Here is a 23,494-nt window from a genome sequence, read left to right on the forward strand (position 1 = left end):
TTCAGTTGAACTGTTTTTACCAAACAATTTGCAGTTTCATTCAGTAGTCCTGTGGTTTACATACCCCTTTCACAAATAACTGTTAGCCAGATTACCCCTCTATTGCCTGGTTCAGCATCATACTCCCCATTGCCTCCAACCTGCTCATTGTATATGATTATCCATAATAATACATCTGGTTCTTTCTTTATAAGTCTGGGTAGGTACCACAGACATGAACCACAATAATGAACCAGGAAAGAAATATTGCCATTACCCTCCTCACAAAGTGTCACATCTGCATTATTCACAAAAGTAACCTCACAGAATTACACAGATTTTAGTCATTTATTTAGTCATTTGCCAGTATTGCACTTTAAAGCCGTGTTCCAGCTGGGAGTCCCTCTGAGCCAAGGGCACATGTTTATGGAGCTACACATCTGGCAGCCCTCCTAAACCCATCTTCTATAGAAGATCTTGTTCTCAAGATCTAGTACCGTTTACGTACATTTCATTTATTATGTTCATACATAAAACTGGCCCCATTATTTCTAACCTCAAGGGCATCCTTAAATGCTTTATAAATTTCATATCTTATTATTACTGCAGAGATCTCACCATCATTTAACTGGTACCTAAATGGCTTCAATCTCAACTCTGCTCAGGGTAATTAGGAAATCCTTACCTACTTCCATTAAACTATTTAAATTCAAAATATGCCCAGCAGAGTGCAATTATAGAAAAATGTGTAGCAGTAGGGGGAAAAGATAGTACACACAATATTTTGTTGCACCTTAGAGCTATAAATATTTTCTGGAAAAAAAAAAAAAAAAAAAATCAGGCCTTTTGTAATATATCCACAATGGATTAAACAATCTGACATAAACCTACATTCCAACTGGCCCATCATTTTGATTCACTGTCTCAATAATCAAAGCATAAAAGTGCATAAAAGTGGAATAGGGTTGGAAATATATTATACTAGTAGAGTTGGCATTTTGCCCATCAGAATGGTCATTAAGGTGTAACAGTAGGAGGCATGCGTAGGACCCTTTTGGTGCCCAAACCATAGCTTTGAATTTTTTTTTTTTTTTACAATGACAAAAGCTTTTTAAAAATTTACTGCAATTCATTTTTGTTTACCCAAGTACTATTTTGCAGATAGTATAGCTACAAAACAGAAAGCAAGGTGGTAAGAAGCATTTGTTCAGTTCTATAAAACTGTCACAATCTAAGCCAATACTAATCCAAGAAAAGTTCCATCACTAGAGCAGTTCTCAATATATAAGCCTGTGGACACCACAGTACAACATACATTGGCTCAAACTCACTTGCACTGTGTATGGTTGTATGTATTATTTAGCTATTAGAACCACAAGATGTAGTTTCCCTCTGGCCTTGTACTGAAACCGCTTCCTACTCAAAACATACTCAGGAAGTGCGAAGAGAAACAACCCATTGTAGCCTGTAAAATATGGGAACTGATGAAATGGAGCAAAGCCTTCATTTATACAACAGGCTGCTAGTGGAGCATTTGCAAACAAATAGATAAGTTACTACGTGAGGGAATGTGAGAACTGAGAATGAAAGTATATTTTCCAGCATGTTTAAAATTAGGCTTTACTGAATATGATTTTCCTAAGCAAAATGTATTTTTTTTCCGGGAATTCGAAGCGTTGTCCGCCTGCCTTATTACTACAGCCATGATTTCTAAACTGTCACCTGAAATAACCACAAACAATTGTTTTGGGCAACAGTTATTCCAAATGTATATAAAACCCTCAGATTCTTTTTGCCTCCAGAGCCTCCCTATATCCTTATTTGTTGCATTAGTAATGGGCAAATTTACTACCCAACAAGGAGTCTTTTGAGGTAGAGGCACAAAACCAAGCTAATATTTTGTAAAGTTTTTTTTTTTTGTTGTTTGTTTTTTATTTCAGTGGTCTGTATCTCTTTGTGTACTGTTTTTTGACATTTTTACTAAATATAACCTTTTTGTTTTTTTTTACTATATGTGCTCAGTCTCAATTAGATAGGGTTGTCACAGGTTTACTTTAGGTCCTCTTTAACAAAATTAACACCAAACAGAAAACTTTTTCTGCGTAAACATCACTAGGATGCGGAAAGGCTGGTACAAATCAATCACAGATTCACTGAAAGTATCTCCCCCAAACAAAACTTTTTTTAAATACGTAATTTTACTTAATTGAAGATCTTTGTTTTGTTTTACATATTAATTGTAAAAAAAAGAATTAGCCACAGTATAAAATATATGAACAGGTCACAAATACTAACCCTTATTCTTCATTTACCCACTTACAAAATATGTTTTTACCTATTTTCATTCTTAAAGTGGATCCCTGATGGTAATAACAGAAATCCATGCCGCAAAACGTGTTGAAGTCTCCAACAAAAGGCTATGTGACAGGAGCTAAATTGGGAGATAGTGAGAGAGCATTGGTAACACATAACAGGAACTGACTGAACAAAGACCTTTATAGCATATTCACTAGGGATTTAGAAAAAAAAAAAAAAAACTGCGGATCTGAAGGGGCGAAAAATATACCCAATAACTGCATTGCTGCATCCCTTTAGATGTGCACTTTATTGTTGGGTACCACCACTATAAACACAACTATCACTTGACCTTTACCCTCTTTATACCATTTTATTAAACACCAACAAAGGACAATGTTACTTAAAGTACATATCCCAACCTAAACTGGGTTGCGGCTATTTTTCCTTAAGTCGCCTACAGACTCTGGCTGACCCCATATGGCCAAAAGAAGCGGACAACTGCAGACCACCACATTATTCTGCATTTCCATAGCAAATGCTGCAGGCAGTGCCCTCTAAGTAGAGAAAAGATGCACTTACGCTTCGCACACAAGCAAGTTTTTATATCTCTACAAGTGTCCCTTGACATCGTTTAGTGGGCCCCTGTGGCGCATCACTAACAACCAACAGCTAATGAAAAATATTGATTGCTTATAAGAAGGACGCAGCAGGACAACTCCCGCTCGTCCTTTTCCCTCCCTTCTTTATAGAACAGAACAGTGATGTCTGTATACCACTTATTAGCTCTACTGTCACCAGAAACAATCACTAACAATTGCTTCCAGGGACAACTATTAGGTGTGTGTACATAGATTTACATAGCCTGCGGGTAGAAGAAAGATCAATACCCTCTAGAACAGTGAATTAGAAACCAGTAGATTGTGGAGTAGCACACTGTACATGTTCTCCATAAGCCTCTGTGATGTCAAAGTTTTGCATGTGCAAGGCAGGAGAACTACTCAGGTCCTAGTTGAAATAATGAAACCTGTAGCAGTGATAGAAGAGGGGTGCATATTGCAGCAGATGTAAAAGGGGTACGGTGAAGGCTGAGGTTAAAAAAGGGTACAGAAATGAAAAATGGACAAGAAGTGCAAAGATGTGTAGATGAAGTTGTGGCACTTGTCATGGATGACTTATAGTTTTTTGGCAAATGATTGTGCCAAAGTGTTAACATGTTAAGAGCATAATTTGCAATACAAGAATTGTGGCACACTTTTGTAGTGAATACATTCAGGATGTAGGTAATTATGCCTCTTTAAACCTCTCTTACTAAATATGGCTATACCCAACAATTGCTATAGATCGCTACACACACCACAGTGCTGTACAATACTACAGATATTTCACAATCCCATTGAAATGAGGCTCAAGAATCTATTCAGTTTTGAATATTAATTATATTGTTTTAATATTCGATTTGTTTTTTTGTTTTTTTTATAAAGCTATAAAGTTTTATTATATTGGTATATTATTAGTTTTTCCTGTATTTCCTGCTGATAGTTTGGTAACAATTCTTTACGTGGGTTCCAGTGTAAATAATTAATCATTGTTTTAAACATTATCAAGACTTGATTGATTGCTTTTGTGCAGTTTGCTCACCCTACCCACACTTATTTTTTAGTGTTGACATTAACAAAACATGTAATTCTCTTATGTGTTATAAGACCATAACTGAAAACATAGTCATTTTTATGCCAGGCATTATTCCCAAAAATGTTCTGAATCTGCCTTTATTTAATTTTAGTTATATTATAGTTTAGTGCCTTAGCTTAAAAAAAAAATACAAATGACCTAATACAAAAACTCAAAAGGCTGATCATCACCAAAACAAAACTTAAAAAAATGAAAATGAAATGAAAAGGTAGACCTGCCATTATTTCTTATACTTGTTTTGAAATATTAAGTGTTGCTATGGGGACAGGGAATACCAATTAGTTCAGCAGAGTCTATATATCACACCCTGTGTCTCACCACTGACAGTCAGTCTAATGTTGGCTCTAGTTCAAACACGGAGTTTCGATAGAGAAGCCGAAACAGAGGTTTTGCATCAGCACATTGGCCTTCATAGGAACACTAGTATTTCCAGCGATCCACACCTCCACCCACGCTGTTGTGAATCACGGAGGTGCAAACACCTTGCCTATGAACAGATCAGGAAGGTATGCATTCCTTTACTAAATGTATCCCTAGCCTCTAACCTTGCATTTACTTTGTTGTCTAAAGTTTATGTCCAACCAAATAGTTTTTTTTTTATTTTTTTTTAAAACAAGGAAGAGTTAAACCCCTTGTTTAAATAGAAGGAAGCCTCTCTAAACTGACCATAATTCTATTAAACTTTGTCCTTTTAACTGTTGGGAGTTTCCTTACCTATTGCTCTGATGATAACTCATGGGGTTTGATTTTCCCTTTTTGTTGATTAACAATTTTCATCAGGACAAATAAAGGAGTTGATTCTCCACAGTGAAGTGGGGCAGCAATAATAATTTTGTTTCCCCTTCCGATTTTATCCAAACAAACTTCCCTTTACAAACCATTTAACTAAAATTTCATATTGAGTTTATCTGGTTTAGGCATTGAAGCTTTTACAATGTAGTTACTTCTTTGCCTAATTAGTAATATATCTGCCAATTATGCCCTAATTGTCAGACTAACAAGGTTTTCTGTGTTGTCCATGTAATTTGCAGTGGTTAACAAAATGTCCATAACTCCCAACACAGACTATATATACACTTTAAAATTCCTCTTTTATAGACTGCTGTATTATATAAAAGCCGGTCTCTGGCTGTTGTTCTTTATTCCCACCAGACAGCAGATAACAAACTCCTCTGTGGCCAAACACACTTTTTCTAGTTTTCTTTTTGATATTACCACAATTTACAATTTAGTAACTACCCTACTGTGATACTTACGGGATATTTGGACACTCCTATTTTTCAGAGCACAAAATAAATATCTTGCCAGGGAGGGGGGGGGGGGGGGGTCTGAAGCTGGCCAAATGTGCCATTCACTTATTTTATTCAACTGGACAAAAATGTTAAATGGTTCAAAACAAGATTCATAACTATTGCACTTTTGATCAAGTCAAGCAAAAAAGTGACTGAGCAAGGTTAACCATTGTGTTAAATAAAAGCACTTTTGCATCACAATTGAAGTTCCTCTAGGATATAATGGTGGGAATGATTGGAAGCAATATTGAACAAATGGATGACAGATCAAAAACTTGTAATTGATTACGAGGGTCAATTTACATCGATCGGAATTATGAGTGTAATATCACTGAAAGAAATTATCATTGTGTTTACCAGGCATTAGAATAGGCAAAAGGTCTGTAGAATGAGGTGATGACTACACTTGGAAATTCTTATCCAATCAAATGTAGTTAAAGTGGACCCATCACGGAGAGATAATGTAAGCTGCTCTTTCGGACCAGGTACTATAAAATACAGCTTGCCTGGTATGTGTTCATATCATCTACCCTGAATACCTTCTGAATCACTAACCCACAATGAGTTCACAGCTCAGGTGTTCAGCTAACTGCCAAGCAATTATCTGCATGTTTGTTTCCTGTGTGTGAATGAAACTACTGACATAAATTCATTCGTTTTTCATACAGGCAATTAGCATTCTTTAAAATGAGCTCAGCAATGTCAGCTTACGTCATCTCTTAGTGGAAGGTCCGCCTTAAAGCCAATCTTCCATCTTTCTATTGATCACCTAACCAACCACACAAATTTTTTAGCAACTCCATGTTCAGCAAATTATGGTCCCCTAAACAAACCACTCAACTTTGCAGTTTTCTGTGTGGAACTGATCCATCACAGCTCATCTGCCTGTGCCAGGTGGTCCCCAATGATCTCCTCGCACTGACGTTGCTGCTATTATCTGTTGTGCGAGAGTCCAACCACTGGCCAGCTAATTAGGAACTGTGAATGTCACACGGGCAGCGATGTGGAAATCCAAAGATGTAACAAGGAAGAGAAAATTTAGAGGCCTTCAAAAGCATCACATGACTGACTTTATGCAAGTTTGAGATTTGCCTGGAGGCCTACTTTAAAAAGACATTCTAGACAATAAGTGAGATCCAACACCCAACCACTTATTTATTGCGACAAACAGCACAACTGTGCATCTGTCATTTTGTAACTGACAATCTACAGTGGGTGTGTTTGGGAATATATTTCCTGTATCCCACATGATCGGTTTATCTACAGCAATGCCAAGATGAAAAACCGAAGCCTCAAACTTTTAGGCTATGTATTCTGAACACTTTCCAATGCTTTTTTTTCAATTCTAGTTGCATCTTTAAAAAGGTACCATACACAATACCCACTGCCTAGTACCAATAAATAAAAAGTTTACTGTCTGATTCCAATTGGTGTCTGTAATTGCTCTTTAACAATAACCTACAATAATTTCATACACACACATAATAAAAAGTATAATATATATTACAAACACACACACACACACAGAGTTACGTAGCTTTACAATACATAACATGTCACAAACATTTTCAGAGAATGATCTCACTGAAAGGCATGTACTGCTGGGCTGAGAGGCAAAGCAGGTTATTCATCTGTAATGCAACTTGAATAATGGGATTTGCAAGCTCCACCTACCCAGGATTCTCTCAATGGGAGGCTTATGACCCTGTAGTACCCTTTAAATTACATAATGCCAGGCTGGAGCTACAAATTGCATTTTTGCAAACCGCTTATTTTAATCCCCCTGCAGAGCTTTACAGGGAAAAAGTCGAGGCATCAAATGGCAGACAGTTATTAGATGTAATATGACAAACTGTAATTAGCTTGCATACAGTTGAAAGAGTGTGTAGTTTCACCACAATATTAGCAAAAAAAAATATATTCTACATATTCAAAGTGTACCTAAAATGCAATATTATCATTTGGTCATTACTGCATTTAGGAAAAAAAAATGGAATTGTCTATTTGGGTTGCGCCAGTACATATAGTTACTGCACTCCCCCTGCATCCCCAAGTCTTCTAGCAATGTAAAGAAACAGTTGCCTGCTAATTGGTGGGGGTGCGGGGGTCTACTTTACCAGGTTGCAGCCAAAAGAAGAAGAGTAGGGGATGCATAAACCCATGCCAGCTTTTTTTACAATAGTAAATCCCAGATAGGGAGTGCCATTGCCATTTTTTTTAAATTGGACTAGTGTTTCATGGAATGCTAGTGTTACTCCAGGGTTTGCTATGGGTTCCTTGAGCAATAAACAATTTGTGCCTCCCACTGACCAGCAATGTATTAATATTATTAATAAACAGGATTTATATAGCACCAAGATATTGCGCAGCGCTGTACATTAAATAGGGGTTGCAAATGACAGACAGATACAGACAGTGATACAGGAGGAGGGGACCCTGCCCTGAAGAGCTTACAATCTAGTAGGTGGGGGAATTTACACACAATAGGATGGGAGATATATAGTGGTGGGAAGTAGTGATGGTTTCAAAAGACAGAAGAAGACGGGTAGGCATGTTTAAAAAAATAGGTTTTGAGTTTTCTTTTAAATGAGCAGAAAGTAGGAGCAAGCCGAATAGGACGAGGAAGACCATTCCAGAGAGTTGGGGCAGCTCTAGAGAATGTAAGAGGCATTCCTCCTACTGACCACAATGCTAATGTACAGCGAGCTATGGATATAGTAAAGGTCCATGAAGACCTGGAAGTTATTCCAAGGGGTTCCCCCATGGTAAAGTTGTTAAGAAAGGCTAAACTAGAGGTTGGAGGCAAAAGATAACTAGAATGCCAAGTTGTTATTGGAAGGGGGGGGGGGGGTAAAAGACTACCTGTACTCTACTTTTTTAGTATAGTTATCATGTTAAAGTTAATTTAATAAAACTTTTTAGGGAAGACCTAAAAATCTCTGCCATATGTTTTTTTTTTTTCCCGTTCCCCAGTTGTCCCTAGAAAAAAGTGTCCCTATTAGAAGATATCTCCTCCTCACTTGACACAGGTGCAACTAAAACATTGTTTTTGTTTTGGTCAAAATGGTCACAAGTACAAGTAGAGGGGGAAACCTCCCCTATAGGACACAGACCGTAATAAAAACTTCACAGGAGGTCAAACTCTTTCCTAAAACACCTCACAGGAGGTCAAACTCTTTCCTAAAACACCTCCTTAACTCTAAAACAATTTTGCAGCAGGGCACATCATGGAGACCAAATGGCTTTGAGAGCTCTTCTGGATTACCTACACAAAACATGATAAATACAGCAGGAAAATATGTGAAAAAAAAGCCACAGACTGATTTTATAATCCAACCTCAGCCATACCCTGCAGCTAAATATTAACCCAGCAGTGACATAAGAAATTCTTTTGAAGATTTGTATTGCTCTACGTGTCATAAGTAGCCTCTTCAAGACAAAGGTTCTCCCCTGGGACTACAGTTCTTTGAGACATTTATGTTCTATAGAAAAGGTTAGAAATAAGTTGGTGCACGCTACTGCTTGATAGATCAGACTGACTTGTAAGGGATTGCAGTGAAGCCCAGACAGGTTTTATTTTTAATTATGCTGATATACCTCTCCTCAGTGCCATGGCATGCACATTATTCATGACCTAACCAAGAAGGATTTCCAGTAATGTGAAATCTAACCCTGATGATGATACCTAAGAATTTATAAGACATAGCGGAGAGCAGTATTGAAGTGCAATCAACTTGAAAAAAAGTGTCAAGCATCCTGTGGAGACTACTTAACGCCTTCGCAACTTGACACTCTGCTATGGGCTTGTCACCCACCTGCACGATTAGAACTATTAAACTAAAACTATAATTAATCATGTGCCACAAACAAAAGTATGTTGTGCACATTTCTGCAATTAGGGACAACTCAGTACAGGCTTTAAAACAACCAGGGTTTCAGTTACCATTAACTATTAGAAAATAAAATAAAAGAACCACACATACACCTCATGTTTGTATTCAACTTATACGGACTGATCTGACCAGTACTTTTTTAATAATGGATCTCTAATATTTCAGCTCTAAAGTGAAAATAAGGTTTGGAATCTAAACTAAAATTTGGCAGCAGGCAGGCCTTTAATGCCGAAAGGGACAGACAAAGTCCCTTCTGCAATAAACACGCTCATTTGCCTGATTGCTATCAAAATTAATTGGTAGCAGAATACCTGGCACACCCACGCTTCTCGTTGGATGCTGGGACTGAATGTCATCCTGGCCCGACACCTTCCAGTCCACTGAGCTACGCATGCGCAATTCCCTTGAGCACATGAGCAGGTGTTTCATAGAAGAGAAGTGAGTTTCGTTAAAAATTTAAAACAGGCAGGTAACCTTACGTTATTGCAGAAGAGACATTGCCTGTCCCTTCCACAATAAAGCTCCCACCTGCTCACATTTTTTTACTTTTAGGTTTAGTTCCACTTTAAAATAAAACATTTAGTTTCAATGAAGGATTTAAGAATACCCTTTAGAGTTTTTGATTTAACTAAAGCTAGAATTCTAGAAACTCAACACAAGCCCGAATAGTCCAGCTGTGCTGAGAAGCTTTATTCATTCTGTGTGCATAATGGAAATTTCAGCCCCGTGGCTCCGGGTCAATGAGGAATTTAAGGAAAAGAAACAGGCAGAGCTCCATTCATAACTAAATATAGAAACATACCACACGGTTTCAATCAGATGTCTTTAATTGCATGTAAAATTACTGTAGTTAAAGTCATTTTAAACGCTGATAAACATTTTTATCTTAGAAGGACATGAGCAATTTTGTTTGCAAAATACAGATAAGAAAAAAAAAAAAACTTTAAATGGAAGTAATCTATCTGCTTACTTTTCTTATAGACAAAAAAAAAAGAAATAAAAAAGGTAATTTTTCATTTAGAAATAATGTAATTTTGCCCCTTTTCCCATCTGCAATGTTGGTTGCAGAATCCAGGCTGAAGGGTGCAGAGATTTTTTATTGTATTGTAAAAGCACGCTATGCCCATCCTGGACAACCATCAGCCAAAGGAAACAGTGCTCAAAAGTTGTTAGGGTACACAGTAGGTGTACCAGGGTCAGAGCTGGGAGTTATTTTACAAAATAAGTATATCTGTTTTTAAGATGGTGAAATTATTTGGTAACATTATGATTGACTATTGTACTAAATACCATAGGCTTGTACAATCAAATGCTCTGGATGGTTCCCTACAAATATGTGAGTTCAGGGAATTATTTGCTCAGTGCCATCAAAAAAAGAAAAACACAGATCGTGAATTGTCAAATGTCAATATCAATACATGTTAATGATGCATTCTTCATTCAGTTTTATTGTCTAATTAAGCACTCACCACTGTTAGAACATCTCAGGCATAGGATGAAGCATTAAGGTTTTTACATACAGTCTAGGTGTTAGTAGCTGCTACTCATTACAAGCCATTAGTGCCCAGATTTAAGGCCATTTTAAATCCAATCTGCTAGACCAGTCTACGTAAGAATTAAAGCCTTATATCATGGTCGCTTAGAAAATTACATGGCAAAATGGGAAATGTGGCTATGCAAAAATGATGTCTACACATGTATGCTTTGACCTGGCTACTGACCCACACTCTCTAAGTTTACGTCATATTTTTTCAACCTGTTCCAAAACTCTTGGAATTGAAATTTTTCTTCTTCTACTCGCCTCCTGGTGGGCATTACCCAAGATCCTTGGATCTAAAATCTTCTCTCTTTACACTTTTTACCTATGGAAAATCCTATTCTCAATAGGCCAATAACACCATATGTATGCAAATGTCACCTACATTTACCTCCTATGTCTGACTTGTCCTGGTTAAAGTTTCATGCTACCTATCAACCATCTCATCAGGGAAACTTAACATGTAGCTTAAACCCAAACTGGATAAAACAAAACTAAATACCAATAACTGTAATTACCACAGTTATTGCCTCCACATCACTGGTACTCTGCCCTGGTGTCACCCCTAACTCAGGGAACGTCATACCACACAGCCAGAATCCCTCTAGGTCATGACACCTGTGCAACAACTTCAAGGTATACACCTTCCTATCACTACAGCCTATTCATTCTTCTTATTACTTCTTATTTGCTGCTCCTCTCTGCAATTCTCTACATTAGCTTTCTTTTCACCTTAGAATAAAATTCAGGGTACTGTGTTTCATCTGCAACTCACACCATTGCTTCTGTGCAACCTATTTTTTGAACAGAATACATAAATACACCCCTAACAACCCTATTCATTGTTTAAATGACTTGCTGACTTCCCCACTTATAACCCAATCCCATGCATTGCTTTAATACTTTTTAATCCCATGAGGCTTCATCCTACCTTGGCCAAACAAACCCTTCTCTTCTTGCCGACCCATATTCCTTTCTCTCTCTCTCTCATCGCTAATTAGCCACCATTCCATTTCCCTACCTCCGGTTTACTATGCTTCCCCACCACTTAGATTGTAAATTAGGTTAGACATTTGCAGACCCTATTTATTGTAGAATTCAGCATAATTTGCTGGGCCTTTATAAATAAAATATAATAATGTGCACACACCAGGACAAGTATTCAATTTAACCTTATCTTGCCTTAGGCTAACACCTGTGATTGCCGTTATGTTCTTTCACAAGCTCTTCCCTTATGGTTTGCTACATGTCCAATTTAGACACCCATAGCCAGAAACAATATATTACTTTAGGGTATTACACTACAGTATCTTCATATCAAACTAGATAATACACTTTGTTTACCCAAAAGATCCCTCAGCTTTATCTACTCATATATAATAGGAGGCAAACCCAGACCTGATATTCTTACCACTGGAGACCAGCCATTGTTTAGTGTATGTTGCAGTTCTATTCTGCATCAGTCTTTTAGCTACTACTTCCATTGATCGGATGTTGTATACGTGGGAAACTTCTTTATCGGGTACCTGTCTGACATTGTATAAAGAGTATCTATCAGGAAATAAAATATGTTCCCTGACTAAGTAGCAATTTGCTATGCTGCTGTTTTGACAGACTCTTGCTAGGAGCCACCATTACTTAGGTTCTTTTAATGTTTATGGACACAAATTTTACATAAAGCCAAAACTTCTGTACTTCTCTTAATAACCACTGTTTTTAGTACCAACACTGACGGAACTAAAATTGTACTGTAGTCAGAGGAACAGTGGGCAAGTAGAAATCTTCCAGTCATCTAATTTTCTTTCACTTCCTATTAAAAGTGGTGATCGTGTATGCAGGGTTTGTCTGTAGGTGCTTAGCTATACTTTTAAAAGTTGCAAAGAGCTGGAAAATTATGTATAGAAAATATAAAACTCGGCAAACAAGTACTCAGATAAAAATACTGTTTTTAAATAAGTACTTACTGCACGAATACTTGCTTTTTTCCTATAACTATTGAATAAACTTTCTTTGAATACATCATCACTGATCCAAAACCAAGTTATTTACCTTTAATTTTTGTTTACATAGAGATAACAAAGCAAGGCTGCATTATATGAGCTATATGGGTGTATTTTATGTACAATCTGTCCTCTGCTCATTTCCTTTGCTGGCAGAATGCCAGATGGGACATCATGAGGGTGTTGGAAAGATGCATCCAGCAAGAAGAGCAGCTTGCTGTTTTCTATGTGTCATTAAAATGTGTAACAGTGTTTTAGTATTTAGCCTACTAAAAATAGCTAAAAGTGATTTGGAATATGGTGTTCTTGTTAATAAAAGGCACATTTCAACTCCCTATAAACAAAGTAGAAATAATAAAGTAGCAATACAATGGAGCTACGGTATAGTAGTTTTTAAATATTAAGCAAAATATTAACCAAAAACATGCAGTTAGATTAATTGGCTTCCCCTTAAATTGCCCTTAGACAGTGGTAAAGACATATGACTTTGAGGGGACATTAGATTGTGAGCCCCTTTCAGGGACAGCAAGCGACATGACGTTGGGCTTTGTACAGCACTGCGTAATACGTTGACACTATATAAATACTGTGTAATAATAATAATAATAATAATAATAATAATATCAGTTCCCATGTAGAGCAGCAATAAAAAAGCAGTACAATTTTCTATGAAGATGGACAAAAACATAATCAAAATACATTGATACATTTTTTAACCATTCCATCACTTGATCTGTATATCGGCACTCAGGGGGGGAGTGGGGATGTATTAAGGGACTTGAAGGGCCACATCAGGAAGGTAATGTTGTAGCAGTTAATACCAGCAATTAACTACGATTTGTAGCTAGCGATTTAATAGCTAGGGTGGCTGGTGATCTGACATGAAGAAGCCATTTAAAGTTAATAAGACAGTATTGGGTTGGTGTGATCTGCTACAATCATCAACTTCTGTGACCAAAGCACTAATATAATTTTGGGGCTTCCATCATACAGAACTTCCCAGCTTTATAGGCTGCCATGCATCCTGTTCATGGAAACCAAAAATGTTCCAGACATAAGAGAACTGGCTGGATAACATAAAAATGGTTCACTACATTTGCATGGGAAGGCTTTACCTTTCTGTTGGTTATAGGTGAAGAAATGAAGTCATGTCTAGGATAGGAGTCAGTCACATAAGCACTGAGAGTGTCGTGTCCAAGGTGCTTGAGTTCTTAACATTAAACTCTAAAATCTATTTATACACAGGTCAACTAGATTAGTTTTTATATAGTCTTAATTTGTCTAGCAAACCCCGCAACTCACTTAAATTTGTTTCAGATTTCCCTAAAAGCCCCATGGCTAGTCTAATATTCAAAATACCCATATCTCCTGGAAAGCCAAACAATTTGTCCCAAACTTCTTAACATTTATGTCTTACTGCTGGTCATGGACATTACTTATCACATGGGTGGGGAACAGTTGGGACCAAGGTCTAACATCCCTGCACAAGAACACCCCAGGTTGTCAGCTCCAACAACCAAGCAAAGCCAAGGTGTTGACACTTGATGAGGCCTCGTAAAGCATAGAGATGGCAGTTCTTCTACACTTTTCAGAATTAAAAGGCCATTTCCATAATCTTAAATACCGAGCATAGGACAGTTTTGACAAAACACCAAACCAAATCCTTCTTAGAATGGATCTTACATATATCCCTGCTCATATGTACTGCAAATTCTGAACAACAGGGGTATCAATACCCCTATAAACTGAAGCAATTGACTTCATTTAAAAGCTAAAATATTCAAATAACAAAAAAGCTTCATAGCATTGAATAGCTGACATTTTGAGTAAGAAGATCATTTTACCAAAAAAAAAAAAAAAAAGTAAAAAGGTATACAAAACCACCTGTAGGTATCATGAATTTAGAAGCAAGAAAACCTGTAGACTTGCCATGGCATTAAGTATGCTTAAAAGGCACTAGACAAAACTATTTATAGCAACTCATTTTAATTTTACCAGCCTGTCTGGAAAATATTAGGTACATTTCACTACCATTTATGTCTAGGCATAGCAACTCCTCTCTGCTGGACACAAGTAGCTACAATTTAATTACAAAAACAGTAAGCACAAAGCTAACACCTAGCCATCTAACACACACAATGTGTCATATTTACTATGCAAAAATCTGCCAGAAAGAATTTGAGCGTTATAAAACTAAATGAAGTATTGTTATGCATGTAGGCAAACAATGATATACATTATATTGTTAGTTATTTGCCTAAAATTTTCTGATTCCTACGAATATGCAAATTTATTAAGACAGGCCAAAGAGCAATGATATGCACAGAAATAATATGTTATATCAGTTAATAGCAGCCAGAATTGGCAAGGTCAAAATGCACTGACCTTGAATTTACATGGCAGGTACTTCAGTGGCAATTCTGTAATAAAACAACAACAGCGATAGATGGCTAGTTTCTAACCATCCCTAGAGTTTTGCAGTGTTCTAAAATATTATGTGTGATGATTCTGTAGCCGCGTGTTTCGTAATGGCTGCAGCGTCATCTTAAGTTGTCATTTGTGAATCGGCGCATGACAGGCACAAGGACTAGCATTGGTATTACTGTTACCGAAATACACAAATAAATTAAGAATAAAGTTGTGTTGTGTTTTTATTATTAATAAGGTCCAGAAAAGAAATAAGACCTAGCTTAGTGAAGGAGGACACCCTTACTCTGGCAGTCAGGAAAGAATGCCCCTTAGATAGGTGGTCAGTGGAAAAAATGTCTTACACTGCTGATCAGTGGAGAGAATACATCATACATTAGTGGTCAGTCAGAAGAATTTCCCAAACATGGGTGATCAGTAGGATGAATGCCTTTTATATTGGTGATTAATGGGAAGAATCCCTTCTTTACTGATGGCTGAAAAGTTCAAAGGCGTCAGTGTTCACGTATCGAAAAAGCAGAAAATGCAGACTGTCAGACTCAAGTCCCTACCTGCATCTAGGCTACTGATTCAAACAAACATATCAAAACATATCAAACTTATTTGCATTATTTTATAAAAGTATACACATATAATAAGTACTTTGAAGTTTCAAATAGAAGAAAATACAGCAAAGTAAGACGGTCCATCATAGTGCCTGGACAGAATCCAAATATGCCTCCTAATACTTTTGCTCCCTGCCTCTATCTAGGCTATAGATTCAAAGCACTGAACCCTGACACTAAAACACAGAAGTCCCTTTCTGTACATGCGTTTGGATGCAGTGCATTTCTTGGGTTGCTTTATGCAATTTTGCTTCTTCTTGAACCACTTCCATAGACTTCCAAAGTCTTTATCAATTTTTAGTAAACACCTGTCAAAAAAATGGACTTAATGCTCCCCAACAACTAGTGCCTGAAAATTTGAACCTGGGAATGGTCAACCAAACGGTTCATAAATCTCCATCTGAACCTAAGATTTACCAAATACTGTATGGTATGAGGGCCTACCTAAAAAAAAGATTTCTAAATATATTCAAACAGTTCAATAAATCATATATTCAGATTTTAGCTTATGGCGTGCAAGCTGGACATCTCAACGGATCAGAGAGCCAACTCCAAAAAGTTGTTTGTTTTTTAATATTTAGTTCATAGTACCTGTAACATGCAGTGATTTTATAGTTCAGATTTGGTTTATTTTACTGACAATTTGTTTTCAATTTTTTAAATTTTTAATTTAGTACTGTCTAGAATGTGGACTGGTTAGAGCACGTTTCAGTTTTTTATTGCTATATGTGTCCCTTCATGGAAGAGTCACCTTGTTCACTTGTCCAGGTAACCACTGCAGGCAAAGAGTGATGGCAAGAGACAGTATGTTTCAATTTTCACTGGAACATATATCTAAAAGAAGATCCCTCACCACCCTCGGGAGGATTCCTCTCACTTTGTGTTCCCTTCCCAGGATGAAAAGAGAAATGTCCTAATCTGGAAACAGACTGTAATCCACTCACAGAGTTTTAACAATTCCCTATTCAAAATGAGTAAAAAAGAAATGGCTTGAGATATAATTTAATACTTTACGGTCAGGACTAATTTTGTTTATTTGTTCTTCTTAATGACAGAAACGATTATAAATCCTTCAAGAAACAAGCAACCCTTTAATTCAGAACCCCTATACAAAGACGCTTACATTCTAAATCTGACTAAGCCTATCACAGTCTAATTGTACAATCACTGGTATGTACTAAGAGTAATGAACAGGCTATGTCTTTCTACAAAACTGTTGGGAAATCTTATAGCGATTTTACAAATTGGACTTAAGCCTCACCTTTAATCTTGCCCAATCATACAGGCTTCTATTCAGTACTGAAACTGCTTAGTCTGATTTTACTGCCTACAGTCACTTCACAATATGCATTAGAAAATGCTGCAGGTCGGATACAGACCACCTAATTTCCTGGATGATGGACAAACAGCACACTCTAACCCAGCCATTCTCAAACAAGGTTCCTCCAGAGGTTCTTCAAACTGACTTCCCATCTGATGATGCCTGCATAGTTCTGGACTATTCTCATTTGTTAGTGCCAGCTGTATGACACTAATGATGTTTTTAGATGTCTATAAATGGGGCATTCTTCCCACTGACCACCAATTTAGGAGGCTTTTTTCCCATAGCCCCCTCCTAAAAAATGATTTTAGTAGGGAGTTCTTCAAGACCTACAAATGATTTCAATGGTACTTTGGGTGAAAAAGGTTAAGAAATGCCAATCTAGTTCTTTCTTCCTGAGCCTTATTGTCCCTGGCCCTCACCTTTCAATCATAGGATTTCAATTCTTCAGTCATGCAAGCTCCACATCACAGGACCAACCACGGAAGGCAAAATATTAGCTATAAAGTAGTTCTAAAGCCATTAAAATGTCCACGGTAAACTTTTACTAGGCTAAGGAAGAGTTATATCTCTAATATTCCCTGTTTGGCCTGGTCCTTAATGCCAAAAGACAAGTAAGGGGATATTGAAATTCATAGTTGGGTCCCCAATACTAAAGTAAAAATTCTAAATTTCCTTTCACTCTGTTGTGACACGGCACATGAAAGGGAACCCCCCCAACAGTTCAAAACACAACTTTCCTATTCAATTTTAACAAATAAAATATATGATATGACAATAAACAAGAGATACAAGAGACCAGATTGTAAAAGAGACCATCAGCTACCAAGGTTAAAACAAGTAGCAATCATTACTACAAATATATGTTCGAGATATAGTTCTTCTGTAAACTGTGGCATCTAACCTTAATATATACACAAACAACATATATATATATATATATATATATATATATATATATATATATATAGCGCAAATCCTGCTCTTGTAAATAAATGTACTTGTTTGACAAATGTTGCATTTGGCATAGCAAACAATAAAAATATTATTATAAATATAAAAAAAAAAGAAAAAAAAAAAAGCAAAAGTAAAACAAACACATATATAATAAAAATAAATAACTTGAAAGTATACAAATAGAAAATAAAACAACTAGATCCCCGGGCATACAGTGCAGCACACATGACATATATGTAGAACTCTGCCTGATGCCCCATGCCAGCCTCATTACTATGTAGCAGCAGCGATGAGTGGAAGCAGAGGGAAGGTAGCAGCATCCAGCAGCCTGGCGGCCAAGGCCCCTCCATTGAGGGTGAAGGTGATGGGAGCCCCCTGGGTTTAGTCTCCCGCCCCAGTACCCGAGCAGTGTCCCGGTATAAATTGCATTTCTTACTTCCACTTCTCCTCCTTTGTTGCAGAACAGGACAGCCAGTCTCCCAGGCAGCTTTCCTCCCAGCCGTCTTCAATCAGGACGGCCCTCTGCTGTACACAGCGCAATGTAAACAGCTCAGCCATTGGCTGTGCCCGGCCAGCCCGGTGATTGGCCGCTGACTCAGGGCCGGGAATCCAGCTCTGCACAGCTCTGTCATCCTGTGGGCTGGAGGCAGCTGACAGGGGAGAGGAAACAATGGCAGTAGTTTGCTTTTAACTTCTCCTCTCCCTCCCCCCTACCTCACTGACTTCAGCACAGAAAGGCAAGGCACCCATCCAGCAGATGGCTGACAGCACCATTGTTCACAATTTTTAGGGATTTCCCATTTTACTGGAAATCTACAATGCAAACAAACATATATCAAACATTGAAAGTATTGCATTATAGGTGTACACACATATGAAGTACAGTACTTGGCCTTTTCAATTAAAATAAAAAAGCAAGGAATCCAAATATGATTTCTAATACTTGTCATTAATAAATATAATAGGATTAAAAAGTATTTTTCTATTATGAAATAACTTATTGAAAAATCAAAGATCTTACGCATATCTGAGTATACAAGATAAAAAATATTAAAGTGTAAGTAAAGCTTGTGGCACTTACCTATCCGCACTCCCTTGCAGGACGCCGCCATCTTTCTTACCCAGAGGTGATCTGTAGCCATCCTGATTGGCTGTGCGGCTGTGCGGGTGACGTAACCCGCATAATGTCTGTATTATTCAGGAGGATGTCAGGGTTCTTATGTAAAGATATTAAAACAAATTAATAAATCTATAGGATAGTGTTGTAAGTTAACTGATGTCAAACCAACTTAGGCCTCCAAAATGGGTGTAGTTGGGTGCTTGTGAAAATCTTTTTCATTAATTGTTCATGAAAGTTTTTGTATTAATTAGTAAATTAAAAGTGGGTGAGTTTGCCGGCAATACTTTACAGTTTTAGCCACTATTACTAGGAAAGCAAAACAAAAAATGATCTGAGGATTCAGGGTGACTCAATCTCAGCTCATATACAATCCATAGGGTTTCCAACATCATAATGATTCATGAGGACACTTTGCTGCTTAAGTACTTCATTGGTATAAAAATTGATTAAGTATTGTTTTGCTTAGGGCTCTATTTGAACCTGTGCAATATGGCAGAACAACAACGCAGGATGTTGACTACGGTACGTCGTGGTGATCTTCATTCCAAGTGGTACACCAATGCACGTTCCCAGTGGACCACAACACAGAAGATTATTAGTACAACACAACCAATAAACCATTTGTGCTTCGTGTTGTGCTGTATTAAAAATAATTAATCATTCCCTATAAAGCAGAACTGATATTACTTCTATGGACCTCACTGATGCAACATCCATGTACTTCCCTACCACAACCAACATCTCCGGCATGCTCAGCTTGATGAACATTATTCAGAAACTACAGAGGAAGATGGATTCATCTAAGATAGGACAGAGCTTGCAAGTTTGCTTCACAAGTTCCTCTTTCAACTTCTGTTGTGGTGAGCCGGCATCTCATTCATCATGAATGACCTCAATGCAATTAAATACACCCCAACACAGTGTAGTGAAGTCGAAAGGGACCATCAAGGTCCACAATGGCGAATATATATATATATATATATATATATATACATGGGTGCTTACCATGTATTTAAATCATTTTGAACAGTCTTTCCCAACTAGGGTCTGTGGAATCCTGGCGTTCCCCCATAATTTGCTAGCAGTTCTCTGTGCAATTTGGACTTCTCCGGTAAACTACCATTGACACCAATTATCTTTTTGGCTATCTGTAAAGGTGGCATTCTTTTCACTGGCCAGTAATGGCAGAGACATTTTTCCCACTGATCACCATGCTAATATATTGTGATCTGTGGATATAGTAATTATAGTAGGGGGTCTCTAAAACCTAAAAGAAAATATTTCAAGGGTCCCCCTATGTTAAAAAGGTCAAGTAAGGCTGTTCTAGAGGTCGCTAGGGTTTTTTGAGCAATGAACAGTATGAACCTCTCAGGTTAGTTTAAGTGAAACCAATGGTCATTTGTCTATCTGTAAGAATGACATTCTTCCACCTGGCTGGCGATGTAAGAGGCATTCTTCCTACTGTAATTAAAGAAAGGGGTTTCTTAAGACCTGCAAGTTATTTCAAGGGCTACCCAATGTTTAAAAGTTCAAAGAAAGGCTGCTGTAGAAGAAATAAAAGTTGGTGTAACTGTTAGCTGTATCTGAGCTTAGGTTTTGGTGTTTCCCTAAAACTACATCTAATCTAAGACCAATCTGTCTGCAAGGTTGTATAATTGTTGTAAGATTTCACTGCAGAGTTGTCACCTTATTAAAGAGATTGAAATTAATTGGATCTGCTGTCAGGATCAACATGCAATAAAAGTATGTTACTGATAGTGATAGAAGCCATAATAAAATGTATGTCACACTTTGACATACCAATATTAGTATATTATAACAATATAATGTATGAGCATTTCAAACAGCTACTCAGTGTCAATTAATATGGACATTTTCTTTGATTTGAACTTTGGAATCACAAGACTTTAAAGATCCTTGTTTGCCTACACAAGATCTAAAACCAGTCACAATAATTCTATTTTAGCTGTTAATATAATTTCATTTTTTCTTAAATTCACTAAATAAATTTAGTTTAAGAACACCTGGTGACCTTGATGTGAAGATGCTAAAAGTTTAAGCACTTATTTCCCAATTGTACTACTGTGTTGTCACCCCATCACATGCCCCCTGGTGGTGACTGCAAGCAGTTGTGGAGACACACATTGTACAGGCTTGGCTCTGTTAAAGCACAGCAGCACTGAGATGCTGCTGAAAAAAGGAAATAGCTTACATAGTGCTTCCTTGCTGTCTCCAGCTTTAATAAGTCAGAATAGAATAAGGAAACATTCCTAATCTTGCATGTCCTGGGCCATTGATCAGTGTAGACCCTAATGGATAAGCCTATCATAAGCAGTGTCAGCCTACACAGTTTTTTCACTTTTTTCATGCGGTTAGGGAAGTATTTTAGTGTTCTACTTTTTATGTTTGTGACAGGTTCTCTTTATCGATCATTCCTACAAATACAGTATACATGTATACATGTATATACATGTAAAATAAAACAATACCAGTACACTGATAAAAAAAAAAAAATAGTTTTCCTGCTGAACTTCCCTGTGGCTGTAATCTAGTCCCTGCAAAGGGAAGGCCCTGCATGCAGTTTTTTTTTTTTTGCAATCTTTGCTGGAGAAGACCCTGCCTTGTGTCAGTAACTGCTAAGCACTAGAATGGAGAACATTCCAGCAATTGACAATGTAATATTAGGCACCTTAGGGCAGAGAGATCTCCTTACCACCGGTGCTTGTATAGAGTCAGCTTGGACATAACTAGGAGTACTGCTGCAGGACATGGGGACAATATAGCTGACCATTAAACACCAATGATGGGGCAACATTATTCACTGACTTATAAGTACCATTGTTCCCACTATCTGAGGAGCACAATTCTACCTGGGGCACAGGGGAACCATTTTTCACAATGACACGAGTCAGTTCTTACCACTGACTAGGGGGTTCCATTCCCCCCAGTGACCACTAAGGAAGGAGCATTTGTTACACCCACTGAGACAGAATTTTTTTTTCTTCTAATTACTGACACAGTGGCATTCTTACTGATCACTGATGCCGAGAAGTATTTTTAATTTCCATTGACCATATGCAGCAGCATTTAATACTTCTGCTACATGAGAACTGGAGGTCAGGTTCCACTAATCACTGATACTGGGAAATTTTATTACTCCCACTGACCATTTATGTCAGGGCATGTTTTACTCCTACTAATTTCTGATGTCGGGGCATGTATTACTCTTACTGACCATTAATGCCAAAGCATGTTTTTCTCCTACTAACCAGTGACGTGGGCATTTTTGTTTCAACTGACCACTGATGCCAGGGCATTTATTAATCTCACTGGCCACTAATGCCAGGGCATTTATTAATCTCACTGGCCACTGATGCCAGGGCATTCATTAATCTCACTAACCACTGACACCAGGGGATGATTTACTCCCACTGACACAGAGACATTTTTTATTCCTATTTACCACTCATGCAGGAGCATTTATTACTTTTTCTACATGCCATGATAAAGGTATTTTTTCATGTAGTTGTATTTTTTAAGCTCACACCAATCACTGACGCTGGGGCATTTATTTCTCCTACTGACCACTGACATCATGGTTTGTTTTTCTCCTTTTAACCACTGACATGGGGTTATTTTTCTTTCACACTGACCACAGATGCAGATGTATTTTTTTAACCTCCTCTTGTCACCAATATAAGGATAATATTTTTCTCCCACCGATCACTGATGCCAGGTCATTTATTACTTCCAAAGATACTGGCATTTTTAAAACTTCCACTGCCCTCTGCCTCTGACACTGGAGCATTTTCTACTATACAGTCAGGCTGCTAAAGAGTTTGGTGGATAGCGAAAAATTGTTAAAATGTTTAGACACCCCTACAGTGCTTTTTTTAAGTTGTCATGTCATTTTAAGAGTTGCAGTCTATTGCAATGTGGTGTAGTGCATCAGAAAAGACTTTGCTAAATTGCAACAATTCCTTTATTTTTTTCTCTATGCACAACAAGGCAGCATATCGTTGTAAACTGAAACCATAGCCCCTAAGAAAAGATGCCATGTTCTTACACTGGAATTGCAGCCCAGTGCTGATTGTTTCAATGAGCCTAAAATAGACACTGTTTTTTGAGTGCAGTGTTTTCTATTACATTACGCCCTACCCCCCTCAGTATTGTCAATAGTCTGCTCTCTTAGGTAACCTGCTCAGTGGGAGTCCACCCTGGGTAAGCTCTGGTGTCTTATGACGTCAGGGCTCACCCAGGGGAATGATGTCACTCCGCACTCCTTACACTAAAATGCGTTAGAGTAAAATGTATATGCTTATGTGTAAAGTCCGAGAGAAATCACTTTCCAGTGACCCATGAACAAATGAGGC

The 23,494-nt window shown here is 37.6% G+C and overlaps 1 protein-coding gene across 3 annotated transcripts in view; it reads right to left on the bottom strand.

The window, feature by feature from the left end:
* CTTNBP2NL (CTTNBP2 N-terminal like) overlaps window positions 1-18,567 on the bottom strand; it is a 56,855-nt gene extending 38,288 nt beyond the window's left edge. The window contains exons 1-2 of one of the 3 annotated variants that reach the window (XM_072425720.1): window positions 18,438-18,504; window positions 2,315-2,410 (exon numbers count right to left, since the gene is read on the bottom strand). In XM_072425720.1, the coding sequence (XP_072281821.1) occupies window positions 2,315-2,363 (49 nt within the window). In that variant the 5' untranslated portion in view covers window positions 2,364-2,410; window positions 18,438-18,504. Of the gene's footprint in view, window positions 1-2,314; window positions 2,411-16,576; window positions 16,794-18,437 lie in introns of those variants that run through there. The other 2 variants (XM_072425730.1, XM_072425739.1) reach the window with 2 other exon arrangements.
* Between the last annotated feature and the right edge of the window lie 4,927 nt (window positions 18,568-23,494).

Source organism: Pyxicephalus adspersus, chromosome 1 (assembly GCF_032062135.1).
Source record: "Pyxicephalus adspersus chromosome 1, UCB_Pads_2.0, whole genome shotgun sequence".
Lineage (NCBI taxonomy): Eukaryota > Metazoa > Chordata > Amphibia > Anura > Pyxicephalidae > Pyxicephalus > Pyxicephalus adspersus.